A 22,179-nucleotide genomic window follows, 5' to 3' on the forward strand; every position below is an offset into this window, starting at 1 on the left:
GTACATGGCTGCACAAAAATTACTGTACTGAACCCAGATGATTTTATGATTGTCTCTCACAATAAAGCCACAACGTACTGCCATTTCTATTAAGATGATGTTTAATGAAAAGTGCACTAAAATGTGACAAAATGTACTAAGTTTATAGAATAGAAAATTACTAGTGATGAGCGAATATTCTGGTTACTCGAGATTTCTCGAGCATGCTCAGGGGTCCTCCGAGTATTTTTTAGTGCTCGGAGTTATCGTTTTCAGCGCCACATGACCGTGACGTCACGAAGGTCCTTCTCGCATAGCATCTTTGGAACCGGACCGCCGCGTGCAGCCCCGAGGAGATCGGGATGTCGGAGAGTGAGTATAACCATTGTTTTTATTATTTTTAACATTACTATTGATGCTGCATATGCACCATCAATAGTAAAACAAGTGCAGGAGTAACCCGCAGCGGAAACCGCAAGACAAACCGTGATAAATCTGCAGGTATAACGGCAGCGGTTTTGCCCTGCAGATTTATCAAATCCGCTGAGGGAGAACCCACAGAGGACCCTTCCTACGTGTGCACATAGCTAAAATGGGCACAAATTTCCCCAACCACCCTGTCCATTTTGACTTGCATATAATACATCTGGCTTTGTAAATGTTACCACTGAATCTTTTTATAATGTAATTAGGTATTAAATAATTTGATGTAATTAATCTAAATGCACCATGTGTTTACCGCATCGCATATATCAGTAGATACAAACAAGATAGACCTATTGTCTCTTCAGAATGAGAATTACATGTTCTGCAAGAGCCGTGGACCGCTGTAAAGGATACACCATCTATCCCAATATATCAAAAACTCCGTATAGTTTAGGAATTGTTTGAGTTTCTAGATTAAATTTGTTATACAATCAACTCTAGATCAGTTCAGTTTATGTTTGTAATTTCTGAAAACTGGTTGAACAGTTCACAGAAACGTCTTCCCTTGAAACAAATAGAAGCCTCCTCAGAGCATTTCTCAGTGATTCCACTTACTGTGCCAAACAATTTTCATTCCAATTCTTTAATACACTTTTGAGAATTTTGTAAAGCCAAGCATGCTTGAGAAAGTAACTGATTACACACTGTTAAGAGGAATGATAACTTTCATTGCATTAAGCAGTCTGCGATTTATTATCTTGTGGCAGATGAAACTCTGGATTTTGCCCACTGTAGCTTTTTCAGCTACAGCTGTCTCCATCACAGTGACTACATAACACCTGCAAACATTATTGATTTACTTATCTATGAACCAAAAGTAACCGATTTGTGTACCAGTAGTTAAAATACAATGTATTCATGGCTGTCACTACATGTAAACTCACATTAGATACAGCTGTCCTTCCCCTATTCACATTAAGACCCCTGTGGACGGCTCATCCCTGGCAAGCAGCTTACATTTCTACATAAATTAACATCAGCTATACTATATTATAAAATGCTACATGTGGCCATGGGTCTTATATTAGGGGCTGTTCAGAGCAGGGGCGGACACAGACAGCTTGGGGCCCCTGTGCAGGAAATGTGTCTGAGCCCCCCTCCTTTTAAGGCGACAAAGCTACATACACATATATGAGACTCAGATACCAGATACCCACATTGTCTAAATACCTTGCATAAAATTATGCAAAACAAAGGCTCAAAAAAGAGGACAGCAAAGGAAACCAACTCCATATACTATCTAGAAAAATTAGGAAGAAAAGGGAGTACTTAGGTTAAAAAGAGTATTTTATTGTGAAAATTTAATAAAGTGTAACACATAGTAAAAATTACAACAGGATGATACGAAAGATCATGAGTGCCATATACCCCACGTAGCTGCCAGTATCACATAAATCAGGAAGGCATGCCATAATGAAAGTGCTAATATAGTGCAATAGTATGATCTCATTGAATAAATCCTTATACAATAGCACTTCCCTGCAGCCAGCACCAAACAAAATGAAGTGCTAACCCAAAGTAACCATATAATCATCAAAGCAAATAGCTATAAATGGTGCTTACCAGCAGCTAACACCAGAATGGGGTGGATGGCACCAGAGGAATCCAACAGAGCCCCCAACGTACGTTTCACTTGCTTGTTTGTTGCTTTCTCAAGGGGATAACTCTTACTGCACACAAGGACCTTTGTATCCCATTGGTGACTCATCGAATGCTGGTCACATGATGTGTCTCGGCCAATAGTATTGGTATCTTGGCGCATGTGCCCTGCACTCCGCAGGTCCTACAGCGGCCACCGGCGTTAGGCACAATCGCGCATGCATGAAAGCATGTGTGAGAGGCTGGGAAGATGTCGCGGCAGACAAGGAGCCACTTTATAGACAGGGCACATGCGTGCCACCAAATACTCCCCTCAGAAGTTACCGCAGGACAGCCCCATATAAATAATTAAATTAATCATACCATAATATCAGACAACACTATTTGCATAAAAATACAGCATATGATAATTAATACAAAAGTAGATGCGAGTGCAAAATCTTCTCGGTTTGAATCACGTGGATACAACCACAGGAGCATCAGACTTGGTTTTGATAGGGCTAGGAGGGTCCAACGCAGTGACCTATTATATGGAACAAATACGCGTACTAAAAAGGGTACGCTACTGTTAGATTTATTAGTACCTATAACCATGAGTGGCAGAACATTAGGGCAATCCTGAATAAACATTGACCCATACTGAAAATGGAGCCCGCCCTGGGGCCAGCCCTAGGTAATTTTCCAGCTATGACTTCCAGGAGAGCACCGAATATTGGGAACCTTTTGGTGAGGAGTCACTACATACCTCCGATTAGAAATGTACAGTTAAGTCCATATATATATTTGGACAGAGACAACATTTTTCTAATTTTGGTTATAGACATTACCACAATGAATTTTAAACAAAACAATTCAGATGCAGTTGAAGTTCAGACTTTCAGCTTTCATTTGAGGGTATCCGCATTAAAATTGGATGAAGGGTTTAGGAGTTTCAGCTCCTTAACATGTGCCACCCTGTTTTTAAAGGGACCAAAAGTAATTGGACGATTGACTCCAAGGCTATTTCATGGACAGGTGTGGGCAATTCCTTCGTCATGTCATTCTCAATTAAGCAGATAAAAGGTCTGGAGTTGATTTGAGGTGTGGTGCTTGCATTTAGAAGGTTTTTCTGTGAAGTAAACATGCGGTCAAAGGAGCTGCCCATGCAGGTGAAACAAGCCATCCTTAAACTACGAAAACAGAAAAAACCCATCCGAGAAATTGCTACAATATTAGGAGTGGCAAAATCTACAGTTTGGTACATCCTGAGAAAGAAAGCACTGGTGAAATCATCAATGCAGAAAGACGTGGGTGCCCACGGAAGGCAACAGTGGTGGATGATCGCAGAATAATCTCCATGGTGAAGAGAAACCCCTTCACAACAGCCAACCAAGTGAACAACACTCTCCAGGAGGTCGGCGTATCAATATCCAAATCTACCATAAAGAGAAGACAGCATGAAAGTAAATACAGAGGGTTCACTGCACGGTGCAAGCCATTCATAAGCATCAAGAATAAAAAGGCTAGACTGGACTTTGCTAAACATCTAAAAAAGCCAGCACAGTTCTGGAAGAACATTGTTTGGACAGATGAAACCAAGATCAACCTCTACCAGAATGATGGAAAGAGAAAAGTATGGTGAAGGCTTGGTACAGCTCATGATCCAAAGCATACCACATCATCTGTAAAACACGAAGGAGGCAGTGTGATGGCTTGGGCATGCATGGCTGCCAGTGGCACTGGGTCACTAGTGTTTATTGATGATGTGACACAGGGCAGAAGCAGCCGAATGAATTCTGAGGTATTCAGAGCCATACTGTGTGCTCAGATCCAGCCAAATGCAGCCAAACTAACCGGTCGTCGTTTCATACTACAGATGGACAATGAACCAAAACAAAAATGCCAAAGCAACCCAGGAGCTTTTTAAAGCAAAGAAGTGGAATATTCTTGAATGGCCAAGTCAGTCACCTGATCTCAACCCAATTGAGCATGGATTTCGCTTGTTAAAAACTAAATTTCAGACAGAAAGGCCCACAAACAAACAGCAACTGAAAACCACCGCAGTGAAGGTCTGACAGAGCATCAAAAAGGAGGAAACACAGCATCTGGTGATGTCCATGAGTTCAAGACTTCAGGCAGTCATTGCCAACAAAGGGTTTTCAACCAAGTACTAGAAATGAAATTTTTTTTATTAAATTATTTAATCTGTCCAATTACTTTTGGTCCCTTTAAAAACAGGGTGTCACATGTTAAGGAGTTGAAACTTCTAAACCCTTCATCCAATTTTAATGTGGATACCCTCAAATGAAAGCTGAAAGTCTGAACTTCAACTGCATCTGAATTGTTTTGTTTAAAATTCATTGTCGTAATGTCTATAAAAAAAAATAGAAAAATGTTGTCTCTGTCCAAATATATATGGATTTAACTGTATTTAACACTCGGGGTCCTCTCCTAGGTTGTTTCCAGTGCGGCCACTGTCTGGCATGTGCAAATGTCCAGCGTAGTTCTATCTTTGAGTCATATGATGGCCTTAAACAATTTGAGATCCGATAGCCTATTACTTGTGGCACAAGTAATGTTATTTATTATGCCTCATGTACTTGCCCTTTGGTATATATAGGCCTTACCTCTAGGGAACTTAGAGTTAGGATACGTGAACACCTTCATGACATTTGCGCTGCCAGAACAGTGGTCGATCTCTCTGAGTTGAAGACGGTCCCGCGCCACTTTCGGATACACCATAATTGTGATGCGAGGTCGCTCCGAATTAGGGGTATAGAAAGTTTACATATGGGGGTAAGGGGAGGGAACAACAAGAAATTGTTGGCACAAAAAGAGGCTAAGTGGATAGTGCAATTAGAGACTATGGTACCCAGCGGGTTAAATGAAGCATTAAGCTTCGCTCCCTTTTTATAAATGGGTAATTATATTCTATACCTCCCTCCCCCCGCCTTGTTCCTTTTCTCTTGCCATCGGGTGTTATGCCCTCCTGCTTACCAGCTTCTTGCGCCTCCTTGATCATGTTTGAATCCATTTTTTAACTGTTCCTTTTTTCTTATGTTTGCTATTCTAATTTGGTTTATTGTCACATTGACAGTTTTAATCTCTCCGTGCTTGAAACTTCTTATGCCTATTTGCATACGTCTCCAGCTGTGCCGCTTGACCCATTGGAAGAATTTAATATGCCATTGAATTTGGATCCAATACTTTGCATCAATCGGACGATTTTGCACCCGCATCTACTTTTGTATTAATTAATATATGCTGTATTTTTATGCAAATAGTGTCTTATATTATGGTATGATTAATTGATATATTTACAGTATATGGGGCTGTCCTGCGGTAACTTCTGAGGGGAGTATTTGGTGGCGCGAATGTGCCCTGTCTATCCAGCGGCTCCTCGTCTGCCGCAGCATCTTCCCAGCCTCTCACACATGCTTTCATGCATGCGCGATTGTGCCTGACGCCGGCGGCCGCTGTAGGACCTGTGGAGTGCAGGGCACATGCGCCAAGATACCAATACTATTGGCTGAGACACATCATGTGACCGGCATTAGATGAGTCACCAATGGGATAAAAAGGTCCTTTTGTGCAGTAAGAGTGATCCCCTTGAGAAAGTAACAAATAAGCAAGTGAAACGTACGTTGGGGGCTCTGTTGGATTCCTCTGGTGCCATCCACCCCATTCTGGTGTTAGCTGCTGGTAAGCACCATTTATAGCTATTTGCTTTGATGATTATATGGTTACTTTGGGTTAGCACTTCATTTTTTTTTTCTTTAGTGCTACTCATTTTGTTTGGTGCTGGCTGCAGGGAAGTGCTATTGTATAAGGATTTATTCAATGAGATCATACTATTGCACTATATTAGCACTTTCATTATGGCATGCCTTCCTGATTTAAGTGATACTGGCAGCTACGTGGGGTATATGGCACTCATGATCTTTCGTGTTATCCTGTTGTAATTTTTACTGTGTGTTACACTTTATTAAATTTTCACAATAAAATACTCTTTTTAACCTAATTACTCCCTTTTCCTCCTAATTTTTCTACACACACACACACATACATCATTGCCTTCTCCCCACCACCTCATCATTACCGATTCCAACACCTCCATCATTTCCTCCTACCCCACCACCCTCATCATTGTCCTTTCCACCGCCATCATCATTGTCTTCTCCCCCACCACCCCCATTATTACCCATTCCATGACCTCCATCATTTCCTCCTCCCCCATCATTGCCCTATCCACCACCACCATCATTGTCTTTTACCCCAACACCCTCATCATTACCTATTCCACCACCTTCATCTCCCTAACACCCCATCATTGTCCTTTCCACTGCCATCAACATTGTCTTCTCCCCACCACCCCTATCATTAACCATTCCACAACCTCCATAATTTCCTCCTTCCCCACCATCCCCATCATTGCCCTCTCCTCCACCTACACACACAGACACACACAGCACCATTCACCTCTCTGCATACACACACACACACCTCACTAAACCTCTGCGCACGGTATCCTGTTGTCGCACCATCGCCGGCAGCTTCTTGTCGTGCACAGCTGCGGCACTGAATGATGATGTCATTCAGCTGCTGCTGTGTAAGACAGGAAACAGGTGTGATCTCTGCAACTTTGCTCCACTGCCATTTTCTCTTGCAGGTATTGCTCACTGCCCGCCGCACAAGAGGCCCCCCAAAGCTTCAGGGCCAGATAAACTGGCCAGACTGCCCTCATTATTAGCTACCCTGCAGGGGCCATCCAGGGCTTCCTGGCCCCGGTGCAGCCACACTGGTTGAACAAGCGGTATCTCCGTCCATGGTTCAGAGTAGGTTCCCGTCTATATTGTTAATATGCATTAACATGTTACACTGTATTCTGTGTAATGACCTCTTTAGGAGTAAAAACTGTCAACATGTAAACGTTTCAATAAAATAATGAACTGTCTACAAAGGAAGATGCAGAATTAAATAATCTTCAATTAAGCTGAAAAAAATCTTTTAAAAATGTTCCTTACCTTCATACCTGGGACACCAGGAAATCCTGGAGCACCGCTCAAGCCTATTGGACCCTATTGAATGAAAAATGTTTTATTTATTATAAAACAAGAGCCATTCCTTTTTTAAATATTAAAGAAATATTGAGAAACCAGGAATTTTTCAGATTTTACCTCATTTTTTTAATTTACATGGATCTAATTTTTTTTTCATTTATCCCAGTAAAGCACTTTCATTTTACACAGATATTTTGATCAAATTGGTCACAATTCTAACAGTTGATAATATTATAGTGGTCATAGCAGTTCCCTCCTATAGTCGTCACAATAGTCCTCTCCTATAGTGGTCACAGAAGACCCCTCCTACAATGGTTATAGCAGTCCCATCCTATAGTGGTCACAGAAGTCCCCTCCTACAGTGGTTATAGCAGTCCCATCCTATAGTGGTCACAGCAGTCCCCTCCTATAATGGTCACAGCAGTCCCCTCCTACAGTGCTTACAGCAGTCCCATCCTACAGTGGTCACAGAAGTCCCCTCCTACAGTGGTTATAGCAGTCCCCTCCTATAATGGTCACAGCAGTCCCCTCCTACAGTGCTTACAGCAGTCCCATCCTACAGTGGTCACAGAAGTCCCCTCCTACAGTGGTTATAGCAGTCCCATCCTATAGTGGTCACAGCAGTCCCTCCTATAATGGTCAAAGCAGTCCCCTCCTACAGTGGTTATAGCAGTCCCATCCTATAGTGGTCACAGCAGTCCCCTCCTATAATGGTCAAAGCAGTCCCCTCCTACCGTGGTTATAGCAGTCCCATCCTATAGTGGTCACAGAAGTCCCCTCCTACAGTGGTTATAGCAGTCCCATCCTATAGTGGTCACAGCAGTCCCTCCTATAATGGTCAAAGCAGTCCCCTCCTTCAGTGGTTATAGCAGTCCCATCCTATAGTGGTCACAGCAGTCCCTTCCTATAATGGTCAAAGCAGTCCCCTCCTACAGTTGTTATAGCAGTCCCATCCTATAGTGGTCACAGAAGTCCCCTCATACAGTGGTTATAGCAGTCCCATCCTATAGTGGTCACAGCAGTCCCTCCTATAATGGTCAAAGCAGTCCCCTCCTACAGTGGTTATAGCAGTCCCATCAAATAGTGGTCACAGAAGTCCCCTCCTAGCATGGTCACAGAAGTCCCCTCCTTCAGTGGTTATAGCAGTCCCATGCTATAGTGGTCACAGAAGTCCCCTCCTTTAGTGGTTATAGCAGTCCCATCCTATAGTGGTCACAGCAGTTCCCTCCTATAGTCGTCACAATAGTCCTCTCCTATAGTGGTCACAGAAGACCCCTCCTACAATGGTTATAGCAGTCCCATCCTATAGTGGTCACAGAAGTCCCCTCCTACAGTGGTTATAGCAGTCCCATCCTATAGTGGTCACAGCAGTCCCCTCCTATAATGGTCACAGCAGTCCCCTCCTACAGTGCTTACAGCAGTCCCATCCTACAGTGGTCACAGAAGTCCCCTCCTACAGTGGTTATAGCAGTCCCCTCCTATAATGGTCACAGCAGTCCCCTCCTACAGTGCTTACAGCAGTCCCATCCTACAGTGGTCACAGAAGTCCCCTCCTACAGTGGTTATAGCAGTCCCATCCTATAGTGGTCACAGCAGTCCCTCCTATAATGGTCAAAGCAGTCCCCTCCTACAGTGGTTATAGCAGTCCCATCCTATAGTGGTCACAGCAGTCCCCTCCTATAATGGTCAAAGCAGTCCCCTCCTACCGTGGTTATAGCAGTCCCATCCTATAGTGGTCACAGAAGTCCCCTCCTACAGTGGTTATAGCAGTCCCATCCTATAGTGGTCACAGCAGTCCCTCCTATAATGGTCAAACCAGTCCCCTCCTTCAGTGGTTATAGCAGTCCCATCCTATAGTGGTCACAGCAGTCCCTTCCTATAATGGTCAAAGCAGTCCCCTCCTACAGTTGTTATAGCAGTCCCATCCTATAGTGGTCACAGAAGTCCCCTCATACAGTGGTTATAGCAGTCCCATCCTATAGTGGTCACAGCAGTCCCTCCTATAATGGTCAAAGCAGTCCCCTCCTACAGTGGTTATAGCAGTCCCATCAAATAGTGGTCACAGAAGTCCCCTCCTAGAATGGTCACAGAAGTCCCCTCCTTCAGTGGTTATAGCAGTCCCATGCTATAGTGGTCACAGAAGTCCCCTCCTTTAGTGGTTATAGCAGTCCCATCCTATAGTGGTCACAGCAGTCCCCTCCTAGAATGGTCACAGAAGTCCCCTCCTTCAGTGGTTATAGCAGTCCCATCCTATAGTGGTCACAGAAGTCCCCTCCTACAGTGGTTATAGCAGTCCCATCCTATAGTGGTCACAGCAGTCCCCTCATACAGTGCTTACAGCAGTCCCATCCTATAGTGGTCACAGAAGTCCCCTCCTACAGTGGTTATAGCAGTCCCATCCTATAGTGGTCACAGCAGTCCCCTCCTATAACGGTCACAGCAGTCCCATCCTATAGTGGTCACAGCAGTGGCATCCTATAGTGGTCACAGCAGTCCCCTCATACAGTGGTTATAGCAGTCCCATCCTATACTGGTCACGGCAGTCCCCTCCTATAATGGTCACAGCAGTCCCCTCCTACAATGGTCACATCAGCCCCAGCTACAATGGTCACATTAGTCCCCTCCCACAGTTGTCACAGCAGTCCCCTCCTACAGTGGTCACATAAGCTCCACCTATAGTGGTAACAGCAGTCCCCTCCTACAGTGGTTATAGCAGTCCCATCCTATAGTGGTCACAGCAGTCCCCTCCTATAATGGTCACAGCAGTTCCCTCCTACAATGGTCACATCTGCCCCAGCTACAGTGGTCACATTAGTCCCCTCTTAGAGTTGTCACAGCAGTCCCCTCCTACAGTGGTCACATAAGCCCCACCTATAGTGGTAACAGCAGTCCCCTCCTACAGTGGTCACATCAGCTCTACCTATAGTTGTCACAGCAGTCCCTCCTTCAGTGGTCACATCAACTAGTTATGCAGTACAAAGCCATAATCAACAATCGTCACTCTATATCATGGGTCTAATAGATTTCTTTAATCATTTATGCAGTTAGCATTGTAAAATCTAGTGACAGATCAGTTTTGTGGTGTGTAATCTCCATATTTCATTCATTGATATACTTTTTTAAATTTCCATTTATTTAGGTTTGGCGACTTCATAAAGATACAGTAAGTGAACATAGATATATGCATACCCATAGAATGTAAGTCCGCAAGGACAGGGTCCTCTCCTCTCTGTACCAGTCTGTCACTGTAAACCTGCTTACTGTAATCGATATCTATAACCCTGTATGTAACCCTTTCTCATGTACAGCACCATGGAATTAATGGTGCTATATAAATAAATAATAATAATATCTGGCATGTGTAAACCAGGCACATTTTGAAATTGTTTGAGTATTCTGCATTTAATTGTTTATTTTGTTCAGAGTTTTAACATCAAACACAAATTTTAAGGATGAAAAATTACAATACAAAGCTTAGTGAAGGTGCCTGTGTGTATAACGGGCTACTTTGCTTTTTGACAAAGTGCTTGGTATCTACTCTCAGGAAATATATATGGCTTCAGTATAAAGAGAAACGTCTCATGCATGTGGTGGTGAAGAAACCTGTTTAAGATATTTTCTTACTTTCTTATGCTCTTTGATGTTTCAAGAAATTGTTCCAACCCTGTGATGAAGTGCATCTGGGCTGTCTTCGCTGACCGGAGTGTGCAGTGTCTAATTAGTATATTTAGATTTCTGAAAATATATATACGGTAGGTATATATAGGCTTGTGAATTTTCAAAACCATTTTGGCTACCAGAAGAGCAGAAAGCTTAAAAAAAGGAAAAACCCCCAAAGGGTCTCTTGTATGAAAAATTGCAAGTTATATCTACATTACTAAGTTACTAATTAATTAATTTGAACAGAAGTTATTACTGAACATCTTTACAGTGCAACCAAATTATTAGGAAATCATATGGTAACCTACTACTGCTCCGGCTGCCCCCACAAGTCCATTGGCACCTCTTGCACCCTGGAAAAAAAACATTTATTTTTACTCCAAATTAAAGTTTGTGATTGATTTTTTTTCTACAGGGCTGCTGTGAAGCAATGTCTTTGTAAGCATATTAAAAACAGGCACAAAACCAATTCAGTAAGTAATATTCCTCAAGGCTTAATATCCATTGCATGCAAAATGGGTGCAAAACTTATAAGAGATTTATTATCTACGTCATAATAGCACCGTAATAATGAAAGCATTTTTTTTCATAGTTTGTGAAAATGTATCCTATGTCAAAACACAGGTCTCATGGATTTTGTGTTTGACCTTTTAATTGATAAGTTTGGCTTTCTTTATATTTACCCCTACTATATTATAATATTGAGTCAATCCTTCTCTTTCTACCATACAGTGATCATGAATATTAATACTTACAGGCGTGCCTTGAGGTCCGATTCGTCCTCTTTCTCCAGGCATTCCTCTTGGTCCCTTTAAAATGAAGTATTATGAACAACTTTTAATAAAATACTATATTAGATTTTGCCAATTAAATGGAAAGATAGAGAGAAAAGTACTAGTACATTGTGGAATATTGAATTATATAATAGGCAAGTGCAGGTTCTGTAAAGGTGTAGTGTATGAATGCAGAGTGACATAACTTCACTGTTAATGATTCACACTGACATATCTGAGGTTTGCAACCTCCATTCACATGTTTGTTATAAAAAATGTCCGCTTCTCTCCACCGGTGATTGTTAGCGGCAGGTCCTGGCTGTAATTCCCAGCAATCTCCCACTGGATATGGGGCCGGCTCGCTACGTGAGCCCGCTCCATACACCCGCTTATGACTTGCACAGTATATATATGGTGCATGTACTAAAGGGGTTAAACGAGATCTGTCTGAGGAATCACCCCTTCCCTCCAACACAATTGCCCCTTTTCATAAAGACTGGTGCTTTGAAGTCAGAGGCTCTTGATTCATTAATAAGTGCATGTCTCCTAATGAAACAGGCATGACTTAAAAGTGGCAGGATTTCTGCTGTAAGGAACATTGTAGCTTGTCATGAATTTAGCAAGCAGGCATCGCCATGCCCCATCATGACCCGTTCTACCCCAGCTACTCCCATTTTGGTGGAGTTGGGTGAAACTGGTTTTCTAGCTATAAACACTTTGATGAATCAAAAGATATTGTATCCTTAAACTGTATTGACCAAGAATGGCAAACTTCAGTACACATAGGAGGAGACTGAGAGGAACCAGCAGGACCTTGTACTTCTGTAATCCTGGAGTTCACAGAATTAAGCTATATAGGGAAGTCTACACAAGAGGGCAAGCTCTGACCTGTGCTCACAGTAGGAGCACATGAAGAAAATTCCCACAATAAAAAGGTTGAAAGAGGACACAGGCGAGTGTGGCCAGTTTATCTGCTATGTGGATCCAGAGATATGGATGAGTGTTATTTACTTGTAACATTTATTGCCTGCACGCACCATGGGGGGTTGTCCCAGGGGATTATTTTTAGGGTGCCATGTGAGCATCAGTTTATACTGTACTTTTCTACTGTGGCTTTCACTGGATTACATCCTTTGAGATAGCATTATTTCTGTGAATTTGCAGTGGATTGAAGTACAAGCAATCGTGGTGATTTTCCATTGAGCATGTACTCTGAAGAGTTGAAAATGTATTCACATCGACGTAACTGTAAAAAATGTCCACATATAAAGAAGTTTGACAGAGATGAGGCTCCTGATTGCTCTCCTCACTTCTTGAATCTCTGTGATGCTACGTCACAGATGAGGGGTGTAGATCGCTACTGGTCGCTAATACAAAGCAGCTACCCAATGTCACCTCCTCCTGTGTAGTCACAGATGAGGGGTGTGGATCGCTAGTGGTCGCTAATACAAAGCAGCTGCCTGATGTCACCTCCTCCTGTGTAGTCACGGATGAGGGGTGTGGATCGCTACTGGTCGCTAATACAAAGCAGCTGCCTGATGTCTCCTCCTCCTGTGTAGTCACGGATGAGGGGTGTGGATCGCTACTGGTCGCTAATACAAAGCAGCTGCCTGATGTCTCCTCCTCCTGTGTAGTCACAGATGAGGGGTGTGGATCGCTACTGGTCGCTAATACAAAGCAGCTGCCTGATGTCTCCTCCTCCTGTGTAGTCACGGATGAGGGGTGTGGATCGCTACTGGTCGCTAAAACAAAGCAGCTACCCAATGTCACCTCCTCCTGTGTAGTCACAGATGAGGGGTGTGGATCGCTACTGGTCGCTAATACAAAGCAGCTACCCAATGTCACCTCCTCCTGTGTAGTCACAGATGAGGGGTGTGGATTGCTACTGGTCGCTAATACAAAGCAGCTACCCAATGTCACCTCCTCCTGTGTAGTCACAGATGAGGGGTGTGGATCGCTACTGGTCGCTAATACAAAGCAGCTACCCAATGTCACCTCCTCCTGTGTAGTCACAGATGAGGGGTGTGGATCGCTAGTGGTCGCTAATACAAAGCAGCTGCCTGATGTCTCCTCCTCCTGTGTAGTCACGGATGAGGGGTGTGGATCGCTACTGGTCGCTAAAACAAAGCAGCTACCCAATGTCACCTCCTCCTGTGTAGTCACAGATGAGGGGTGTGGATCGCTACTGGTCGCTAATACAAAGCAGCTGCCTGATGTCTACTCCTCCTGTGTAGTCACAGATGAGGGGTGTGGATCGCTACTGGTCGTTAATACAAAGCAGCTGCCTGATGTCTCCTCCTGTGTAGTCACAAATGAGGGATGTGGATCGCTACTGGTCGCTAATACAAAGCAGCTGCCTGATGTCTCCTCCTCTTGTGTAGTCACAGATGAGGGGTGTGGATCGCTACTGGTCGCTAATACAAAGCAGCTACCCAATGTCACCTCCTCCTGTGTAGTCACAGATGAGGGGTGTGGATCGCTACTGGTCGCTAATACAAAGCAACTGCCTGATGTCTCCTCCTCCTGTGCAGTCACAGATGAGGGGTGTGGATCGCTACTGGTCGCTAATACAAAGCAGCTGCCTGATGTCTCTTCCTCCTGTGTAGTCACAGATGAGGGGTGTGGATTGCTACTGGTTGCTAATACAAAGCAGCTGCCTGATGTCTCCTCCTCCTGTGTAGTCACAGATGAGGGGTGTGGATCGCTACTGGTCGCTAATACAAAGCAGCTGCCTGATATCTCCTCCTTCTGTGTAGTCACAGATGAGGGGTGTGGATCGCTAACACAAAGCAGCTGCCTGATGTCTCTTCCTCCTGTGTAGTCACAGATGAGGGGTGTGGATTGCTACTGGTCGCTAATACAAAGCAGCTGCCTGATGTCTCCTCCTCCTGTGTAGTCACAGATGAGGGGTGTGGATCGCTACTGGTCGCTAATACAAAGCAGCTGCCTGATGTCTCCTCCTCCTGTGTAGTCACAGATGAGGGGTGTGGATCGCTACTGGTCGCTAATACAAAGCAGCTGCCTGATGTCTCCTCCTCCTGTGTAGTCACAGATGAGGGGTGTGGATCGCTACTGGTCGCTAATACAAAGCAGCTGCCTGATGTCTCCTCCTCCTGTGTAGTCACAGATGAGGGGTGTGGATCGCTACTGGTCGCTAATACAAAGTAGCTGCCTGATATCTCCTCCTTCTGTGTACTCACAGATGAGGGGTGTGGATCGCTAATACAAAGCAGCTGCCTTATGTCTCCTCCTCCTGTGTAGTCACAGATGAGGGGTGTGGATCGCTACTGGTCGCTAATACAAAGCAGCTGCCTGATGTCTCCTCCTCCTGTGTAGTCACAGATGAGGGGTGTGGATCGCTAATAAAAAGCAGCTGCCTGATGTCTCCTCCTCCTATGTAGTCACAGATGAGGGGTGTGGATCGCTAATACAAAGCAGCTGCCTGATGTCTCCTCCTCCTATGTAGTCACAGATGAGGGGTGTGGATCGCTAATACAAAGCAGCTGCCTTATGTCTCCTCCTCCTGTGTAGTCACAGATGAGGGGTGTGGATCGCTACTGGTCGCTAATACAAAGCAGCTGCCTGATGTCTCCTCCTCCTGTGTAGTCACAGATGAGGGGTGTGGATCGCTAATAAAAAGCAGCTGCCTGATGTCTCCTCCTCCTATGTAGTCACAGATGAGGGGTGTGGATCGCTAATACAAAGCAGCTGCCTTATGTCTCCTCCTCCTGTGTAGTCACAGATGAGGGGTGTGGATCGCTAATACAAAGCAGCTGCCTGATGTCTCCTCCTCCTGTGTAGTCACAGATGAGGGGTGTGGATCGCTACTGGTCGCTAATACAAAGCAGCTGCCTGATGTCTCCTCCTCCTGTGCAGTCACAGATGAGGGGTGTGGATCGCTAATACAAAGCAGCTACCCAATGTCACCTCCTCCTGTGTAGTCACAGATGAGGGGTGTAGATCGCTACTGGTCGCTAATACAAAGCAGCTACCCAATGTCACCTCCTCCTGTGTAGTCACAGATGAGGGGTGTGGATCGCTACTGGTCGCTAATACAAAGCAACTGCCTGATGTCTCCTCCTCCTGTGCAGTCACAGATGAGGGGTGTGGATCGCTACTGGTCGCTAATACAAAGCAGCTGCCTGATGTCTCTTCCTCCTGTGTAGTCACAGATGAGGGGTGTGGATCGCTACTGGTCGCTAATACAAAGCAGCTGCCTGATGTCACCTCCTCCTGTGTAGTCACAGATGAGGGGTGTGGATCGCTACTGGTCGCTAATACAAAGCAACTGCCTGATGTCTCCTCCTCCTGTGCAGTCACAGATGAGGGGTGTGGATCGCTACTGGTCGCTAATACAAAGCAGCTGCCTGATGTCTCTTCCTCCTGTGTAGTCACAGATGAGGGGTGTGGATTGCTACTGGTTGCTAATACAAAGCAGCTGCCTGATGTCTCCTCCTCCTGTGTAGTCACAGATGAGGGGTGTGGATCGCTACTGGTCGCTAATACAAAGTAGCTGCCTGATATCTCCTCCTTCTGTGTAGTCACAGATGAGGGGTGTGGATCGCTAATACAAAGCAGCTGCCTTATGTCTCCTCCTCCTGTGTAGTCACAGATGAGGGGTGTGGATCGCTACTGGTCGCTAATACAAAGCAGCTGCCTGATGTCTCCTCCTCCTGTGTAGTCACAGATGAGGGGTGTGGATCGCTAATAAAAAGCAGCTGCCTGATGTCTCCTCCTCCTATGTAGTCACAGATGAGGGGTGTGGATCGCTAATACAAAGCAGCTGCCTGATGTCTCCTCCTCCTATGTAGTCACAGATGAGGGGTGTGGATCGCTAATACAAAGCAGCTGCCTTATGTCTCCTCCTCCTGTGTAGTCACAGATGAGGGGTGTGGATCGCTACTGGTCGCTAATACAAAGCAGCTGCCTGATGTCTCCTCCTCCTGTGTAGTCACAGATGAGGGGTGTGGATCGCTAATAAAAAGCAGCTGCCTGATGTCTCCTCCTCCTATGTAGTCACAGATGAGGGGTGTGGATCGCTAATACAAAGCAGCTGCCTTATGTCTCCTCCTCCTGTGTAGTCACAGATGAGGGGTGTGGATCGCTAATACAAAGCAGCTGCCTGATATCTCCTCCTTCTGTGTAGTCACAGATGAGGGGTGTGGATCGCTAACACAAAGCAGCTGCCTGATGTCTCTTCCTCCTGTGTAGTCACAGATGAGGGGTGTGGATTGCTACTGGTCGCTAATACAAAGCAGCTGCCTGATGTCTCCTCCTCCTGTGTAGTCACAGATGAGGGGTGTGGATCGCTACTGGTCGCTAATACAAAGCAGCTGCCTGATGTCTCCTCCTCCTGTGTAGTCACAGATGAGGGGTGTGGATCGCTACTGGTCGCTAATACAAAGCAGCTGCCTGATGTCTCCTCCTCCTGTGTAGTCACAGATGAGGGGTGTGGATCGCTACTGGTCGCTAATACAAAGCAGCTGCCTGATGTCTCCTCCTCCTGTGTAGTCACAGATGAGGGGTGTGGATCGCTACTGGTCGCTAATACAAAGTAGCTGCCTGATATCTCCTCCTTCTGTGTAGTCACAGATGAGGGGTGTGGATCGCTAATACAAAGCAGCTGCCTTATGTCTCCTCCTCCTGTGTAGTCACAGATGAGGGGTGTGGATCGCTACTGGTCGCTAATACAAAGCAGCTGCCTGATGTCTCCTCCTCCTGTGTAGTCACAGATGAGGGGTGTGGATCGCTAATAAAAAGCAGCTGCCTGATGTCTCCTCCTCCTATGTAGTCACAGATGAGGGGTGTGGATCGCTAATACAAAGCAGCTGCCTGATGTCTCCTCCTCCTATGTAGTCACAGATGAGGGGTGTGGATCGCTAATACAAAGCAGCTGCCTTATGTCTCCTCCTCCTGTGTAGTCACAGATGAGGGGTGTGGATCGCTACTGGTCGCTAATACAAAGCAGCTGCCTGATGTCTCCTCCTCCTGTGTAGTCACAGATGAGGGGTGTGGATCGCTAATAAAAAGCAGCTGCCTGATGTCTCCTCCTCCTATGTAGTCACAGATGAGGGGTGTGGATCGCTAATACAAAGCAGCTGCCTTATGTCTCCTCCTCCTGTGTAGTCACAGATGAGGGGTGTGGATCGCTAATACAAAGCAGCTGCCTGATGTCTCCTCCTCCTGTGTAGTCACAGATGAGGGGTGTGGATCGCTACTGGTCGCTAATACAAAGCAGCTGCCTGATGTCTCCTCCTCCTGTGCAGTCACAGATGAGGGGTGTGGATCGCTAATACAAAGCAGCTACCCAATGTCACCTCCTCCTGTGTAGTCACAGATGAGGGGTGTAGATCGCTACTGGTCGCTAATACAAAGCAGCTACCCAATGTCACCTCCTCCTGTGTAGTCACAGATGAGGGGTGTGGATCGCTACTGGTCGCTAATACAAAGCAACTGCCTGATGTCTCCTCCTCCTGTGCAGTCACAGATGAGGGGTGTGGATCGCTACTGGTCGCTAATACAAAGCAGCTGCCTGATGTCTCTTCCTCCTGTGTAGTCACAGATGAGGGGTGTGGATTGCTACTGGTTGCTAATACAAAGCAGCTGCCTGATGTCTCCTCCTCCTGTGTAGTCACAGATGAGGGGTGTGGATCGCTACTGGTCGCTAATACAAAGCAGCTGCCTGATATCTCCTCCTTCTGTGTAGTCACAGATGAGGGGTGTGGATCGCTAACACAAAGCAGCTGCCTGATGTCTCCTCCTCCTGTGTAGTCACAGATGAGGGGTGTGGATCGCTACTGGTCGCTAATACAAAGCAGCTGCCTGATGTATCCTCCTCCTGTGTAGTCACAGATGAGGGGTGTGGATCGCTAATAAAAAGCAGCTGCCTGATGTCTCCTCCTCCTGTGTAGTCACAGATGAGGGGTGTGGATCGCTACTGGTCGCTAATACAAAGCAGCTGCCTGATGTATCCTCCTCCTGTGTAGTCACAGATGAGGGGTGTGGATCGCTAATAAAAAGCAGCTGCCTGATGTCTCCTCCTCCTGTGTAGTCACAGATGAGGGGTGTGGATCGCTAATACAAAGCAGCTGCCTTATGTCTCCTCCTCCTGTGTAGTCACAGATGAGGGGTGTGGATCGCTACTGGTCGCTAATACAAAGCAGCTGCCTGATGTCTCCTCCTCCTGTGTAGTCACAGATGAGGGGTGTGGATCGCTAATAAAAAGCAGCTGCCTTATGTCTCCTCCTCCTGTGTAGTCACAGATGAGGGGTGTGGATCGCTACTGGTCGCTAATACAAAGCAGCTGCCTGATTTTTTCCTCCTCCTGTGCAGTCACAGATGAGGGGTGTGGATTGCTACTGGTCGCTAATACAAAGCAGCTGCCTGATTTTTTTCTCCTCCTGTGTAATCACAGATCAGTGGGTGTGGATTGCTACTGGCTTTTAATACAATTCATCACCTTGATAATGCCTCCTTCTACAGCCTGCTTTTTAGATCAATTGAACATTTAAATAAAGCACTGGGCCTTTTTTCGCCTTTCCTGTAGTTGTTAACAATTACCCTCACTCAAAGGAAAAAAAATGCCCCAATGAGACATTTTGCAGGCTCTTGGTGGGATCCTGGCAATTTAAAGGGGTTGTCAAGTCTCATAATAAAAATGGGCAGTTACTCTGTGTGACTGCAAACTGCCAAAACAGGACATTGTGCTATATGTCTCAAATTCCAGGCATTTTGCATGTGAGTGCGTGATTTATGTAACAAGATGTCTGCTATTTGCATACTTGTGGTCACGTCCTGACTAGACTTAGAGGGCTTCTCTACAGCGGAGAATTGAGAGAAGCTGGCTATGTCTAGTCGGCGCATGTTTGAAAGCTTTCAAATCACATACATGGGTAATACCAGGGAATTATCACATAGTATGTACTAGACACTCTCACACATTGGTAGATTGGTGAGATTGAGAGCAGGAAGACTTTTTTAAAAGAATAAATAACCATTTAAAGGACTAGTAAATTTCTTCCAATACTTTGAGAAGATTTTATGTTTTATATGGCTACCAAAATGCAATGTTGGGCGGCTACAATGGAAATGTATCTGCATTCTCCTAGTCTATTACATGTATTACAGTGACACATTACGCAGCTTAGCTACATGTATGATCAAAAGCAAGTAAAATGACAAATGCAATTACAGCTGGGCTGAATGATGATTGATTACATGAATTAATGAAAAAAATAAGAAAATTAGGTTGCAAATTACAAAGTGGCTACATATGATGTCTCAAACTTACCGGTGGGCCATTTAGACCCATAGGACCAGTAGGACCAGATTCACCCTAAAGTGAAACAAAAAAAGAATACCGTATGTAGTTAACTAAATGTTCTGTTTCATATCTGCCCATGTAAAATATGTGTAAACATAAGTTTTAAGCTTACTTATAGCAATAGGTTCAACATAAATCATGTAAGGATCCATATACTTTACACCTTCAAAATTTGATTTTTTTTTTTCATTGTCGTATCTCAAAAGCTGTAGAATGTTTCTTGTTCTGTCAAAGTGTCACAGGAGACCTTTTTCAACATAACAGGTTGCATATTATTCATGCTATGGTGAGCAGCCATTGTGACCTACCATAGTCTGCAGAGTCTCCGGACTTGTCTCCCATCGAGCACATCTGTAACATTATTGGTCGGCAATTTAAAAGGGAGCTGCCAGCACCTTGATGATTTGTCCAAGTGCATTCAGCATAACAGAACAGTCCTCAGACAACCATTAATAACCTCAATGATAGCAACCAAACCAAATAAGAGAGTTCAGGGAGGGTGTCCTCCTTTTAGGGGGAGACTTTAACTTGGCTCTTGAACCTTCCATTGACACCACAAAAAAAAGAAGTACGATTTCATTGAGAGATCTAGCAAGGCTAAAGACTGCCCTTCATTCCCTAAATCTGATAGATCTTTGGCATTACTTTAACCCAACGAAGCGAGATTACACATTCTTTTCACACCCACACAGTTCATATCATCGAATCGATTATGTCTTTGCTCCAAGATCCCTATTATCTAATGTACACCAAGCTGATATAGTCTCCTGTATATTCTCTGACCATGCATGTGTATTAGTCGAACTAATTCTATCTAAACAATTTTCCCCATATAGAACATGGCAGTTAAATGATTCTCTATTAGATAACCCCTCATCCAAAACTCGCATTAAAAAGGCCATACAAACATATTTCGAACTCAATAATAATACAGAGATTTCACCTATAACACTCTGGGAAGCCCACAACTCAGTGATAAGAGGAGAACTCATCTCCATTGCATCATATTTAAACAAATTGAAAAACAAAGAAATCAACTCTCTCCATGGAGAAATAATTAGTTTAGAAAATCAGCATAGAGCTCTCTACCAAGAGGCAAAGATTAAAAGACCTCCTGAGAGAACAATCCACTAAATTTTTTGCCTCGTGGAGGAATCGTCTATTTGTTCATGGAGACAAAGCATCTAAATTGACCATGTCGTTAATAAAGAAAAAGCAGACCCGTACCTTTATACATTCAATTAGAACCAAAGACGTCTCTAAGACCCAGAATTATTCACAGATTGAAAAAGAATTCTTGCACTTTTATAAATCTTTATACCAAATACGCCCGATGGAGGGAGGGGAGGGAATGTATCAAATAAGACAGGATGCCCAATCCTTCTTGAGGAACCTAAATCTCCCAACCCTAAACACGGTGCAGCAACAACACCTCATCAAACCATTTACACTCGCGGAGCTCCAGTCTACCCTGTCGACTTGCCCAAAATGGAAAGCACCGGGACCAGATGGTTTCACCTCGTATTATTATAAAACCAACTCAGAAATCCTATGCCCCCACCTCCTCAATATGTGTTATTCTCTTCAAAAAGGTGAGAGCGCTCCGCGACAACTTCTAGAGGCCAGAATCTCACTAATTTATAAAGAGGTTAAAGATCCGGAGCAATGTGGCAGTTACAGGCCTATATCTTTATTAAATACGCATCTAAAACTGTACGCTAAAATGATGGCTAATAGAGTTGCGGAAGTACTCCCTCTACTAATTTCCTCAAACCAAACAGGGTTTGTGAAGGGGAGAGAGGGGAAGGATAACACGTATAAAATCCTGAATCTTATACAATACGCAAAAGTGAAAAATATTCCACTGGCTCTGATGAGTACTGACGCTGAAAAAGCATTCGACAGGGTGGACTGGCTCTTCCTGCAGGAAACATTATTGAAATTTGGCTTCCCACCTTCTTCAGTGTCTGCAATAATGGGCTTGTACACAGTTCCAACGGCAAGAATTAGGTTAAATAGTTCCCTCACAGAATCGTTCCAAATATTCAATGGTACGAGACAGGGTTGCCCCCTGTCCCCGCTACTCTTTGTTTTATCTCTCGAACCCCTTCTACAGGCCATTCAACAAAACCTTGAGATTTAAGGTCTGCAAATACAAGGCACACACTATAAAACAGCAGCGTTTGCAGATGACCTCTTGTTTGTAATAACCAAGCCCTTAAGTAGTATCCCTGCGATAATTAAAGTCCTAGAAAAATATAGCAATCTGGCCAATTACAAAATCAACAAAACCAAATCTGAGATACTAAACTTAGGCCTG

At 44.6% G+C, this 22,179-nt stretch overlaps 1 protein-coding gene across 1 annotated transcript in view; it reads right to left on the reverse strand.

The window, feature by feature from the left end:
* Nucleotides 1-22,179, reverse strand: part of COL5A2 (collagen type V alpha 2 chain) — a 525,281-nt gene that overhangs the window by 137,056 nt on the left and 366,046 nt on the right. The window contains exons 15-18 of the mRNA XM_069733787.1: nucleotides 19,827-19,871; nucleotides 11,519-11,572; nucleotides 11,072-11,116; nucleotides 7,068-7,121 (exon numbers count right to left, since the gene is read on the reverse strand). Of these exons, the coding sequence (XP_069589888.1) occupies nucleotides 7,068-7,121; nucleotides 11,072-11,116; nucleotides 11,519-11,572; nucleotides 19,827-19,871 (198 nt within the window). The remainder of the gene's footprint in view (nucleotides 1-7,067; nucleotides 7,122-11,071; nucleotides 11,117-11,518; nucleotides 11,573-19,826; nucleotides 19,872-22,179) is intronic.

Source organism: Ranitomeya imitator, chromosome 7 (genome assembly GCF_032444005.1).
Source record: "Ranitomeya imitator isolate aRanImi1 chromosome 7, aRanImi1.pri, whole genome shotgun sequence".
In the NCBI taxonomy this organism is placed as follows: domain Eukaryota; kingdom Metazoa; phylum Chordata; class Amphibia; order Anura; family Dendrobatidae; genus Ranitomeya; species Ranitomeya imitator.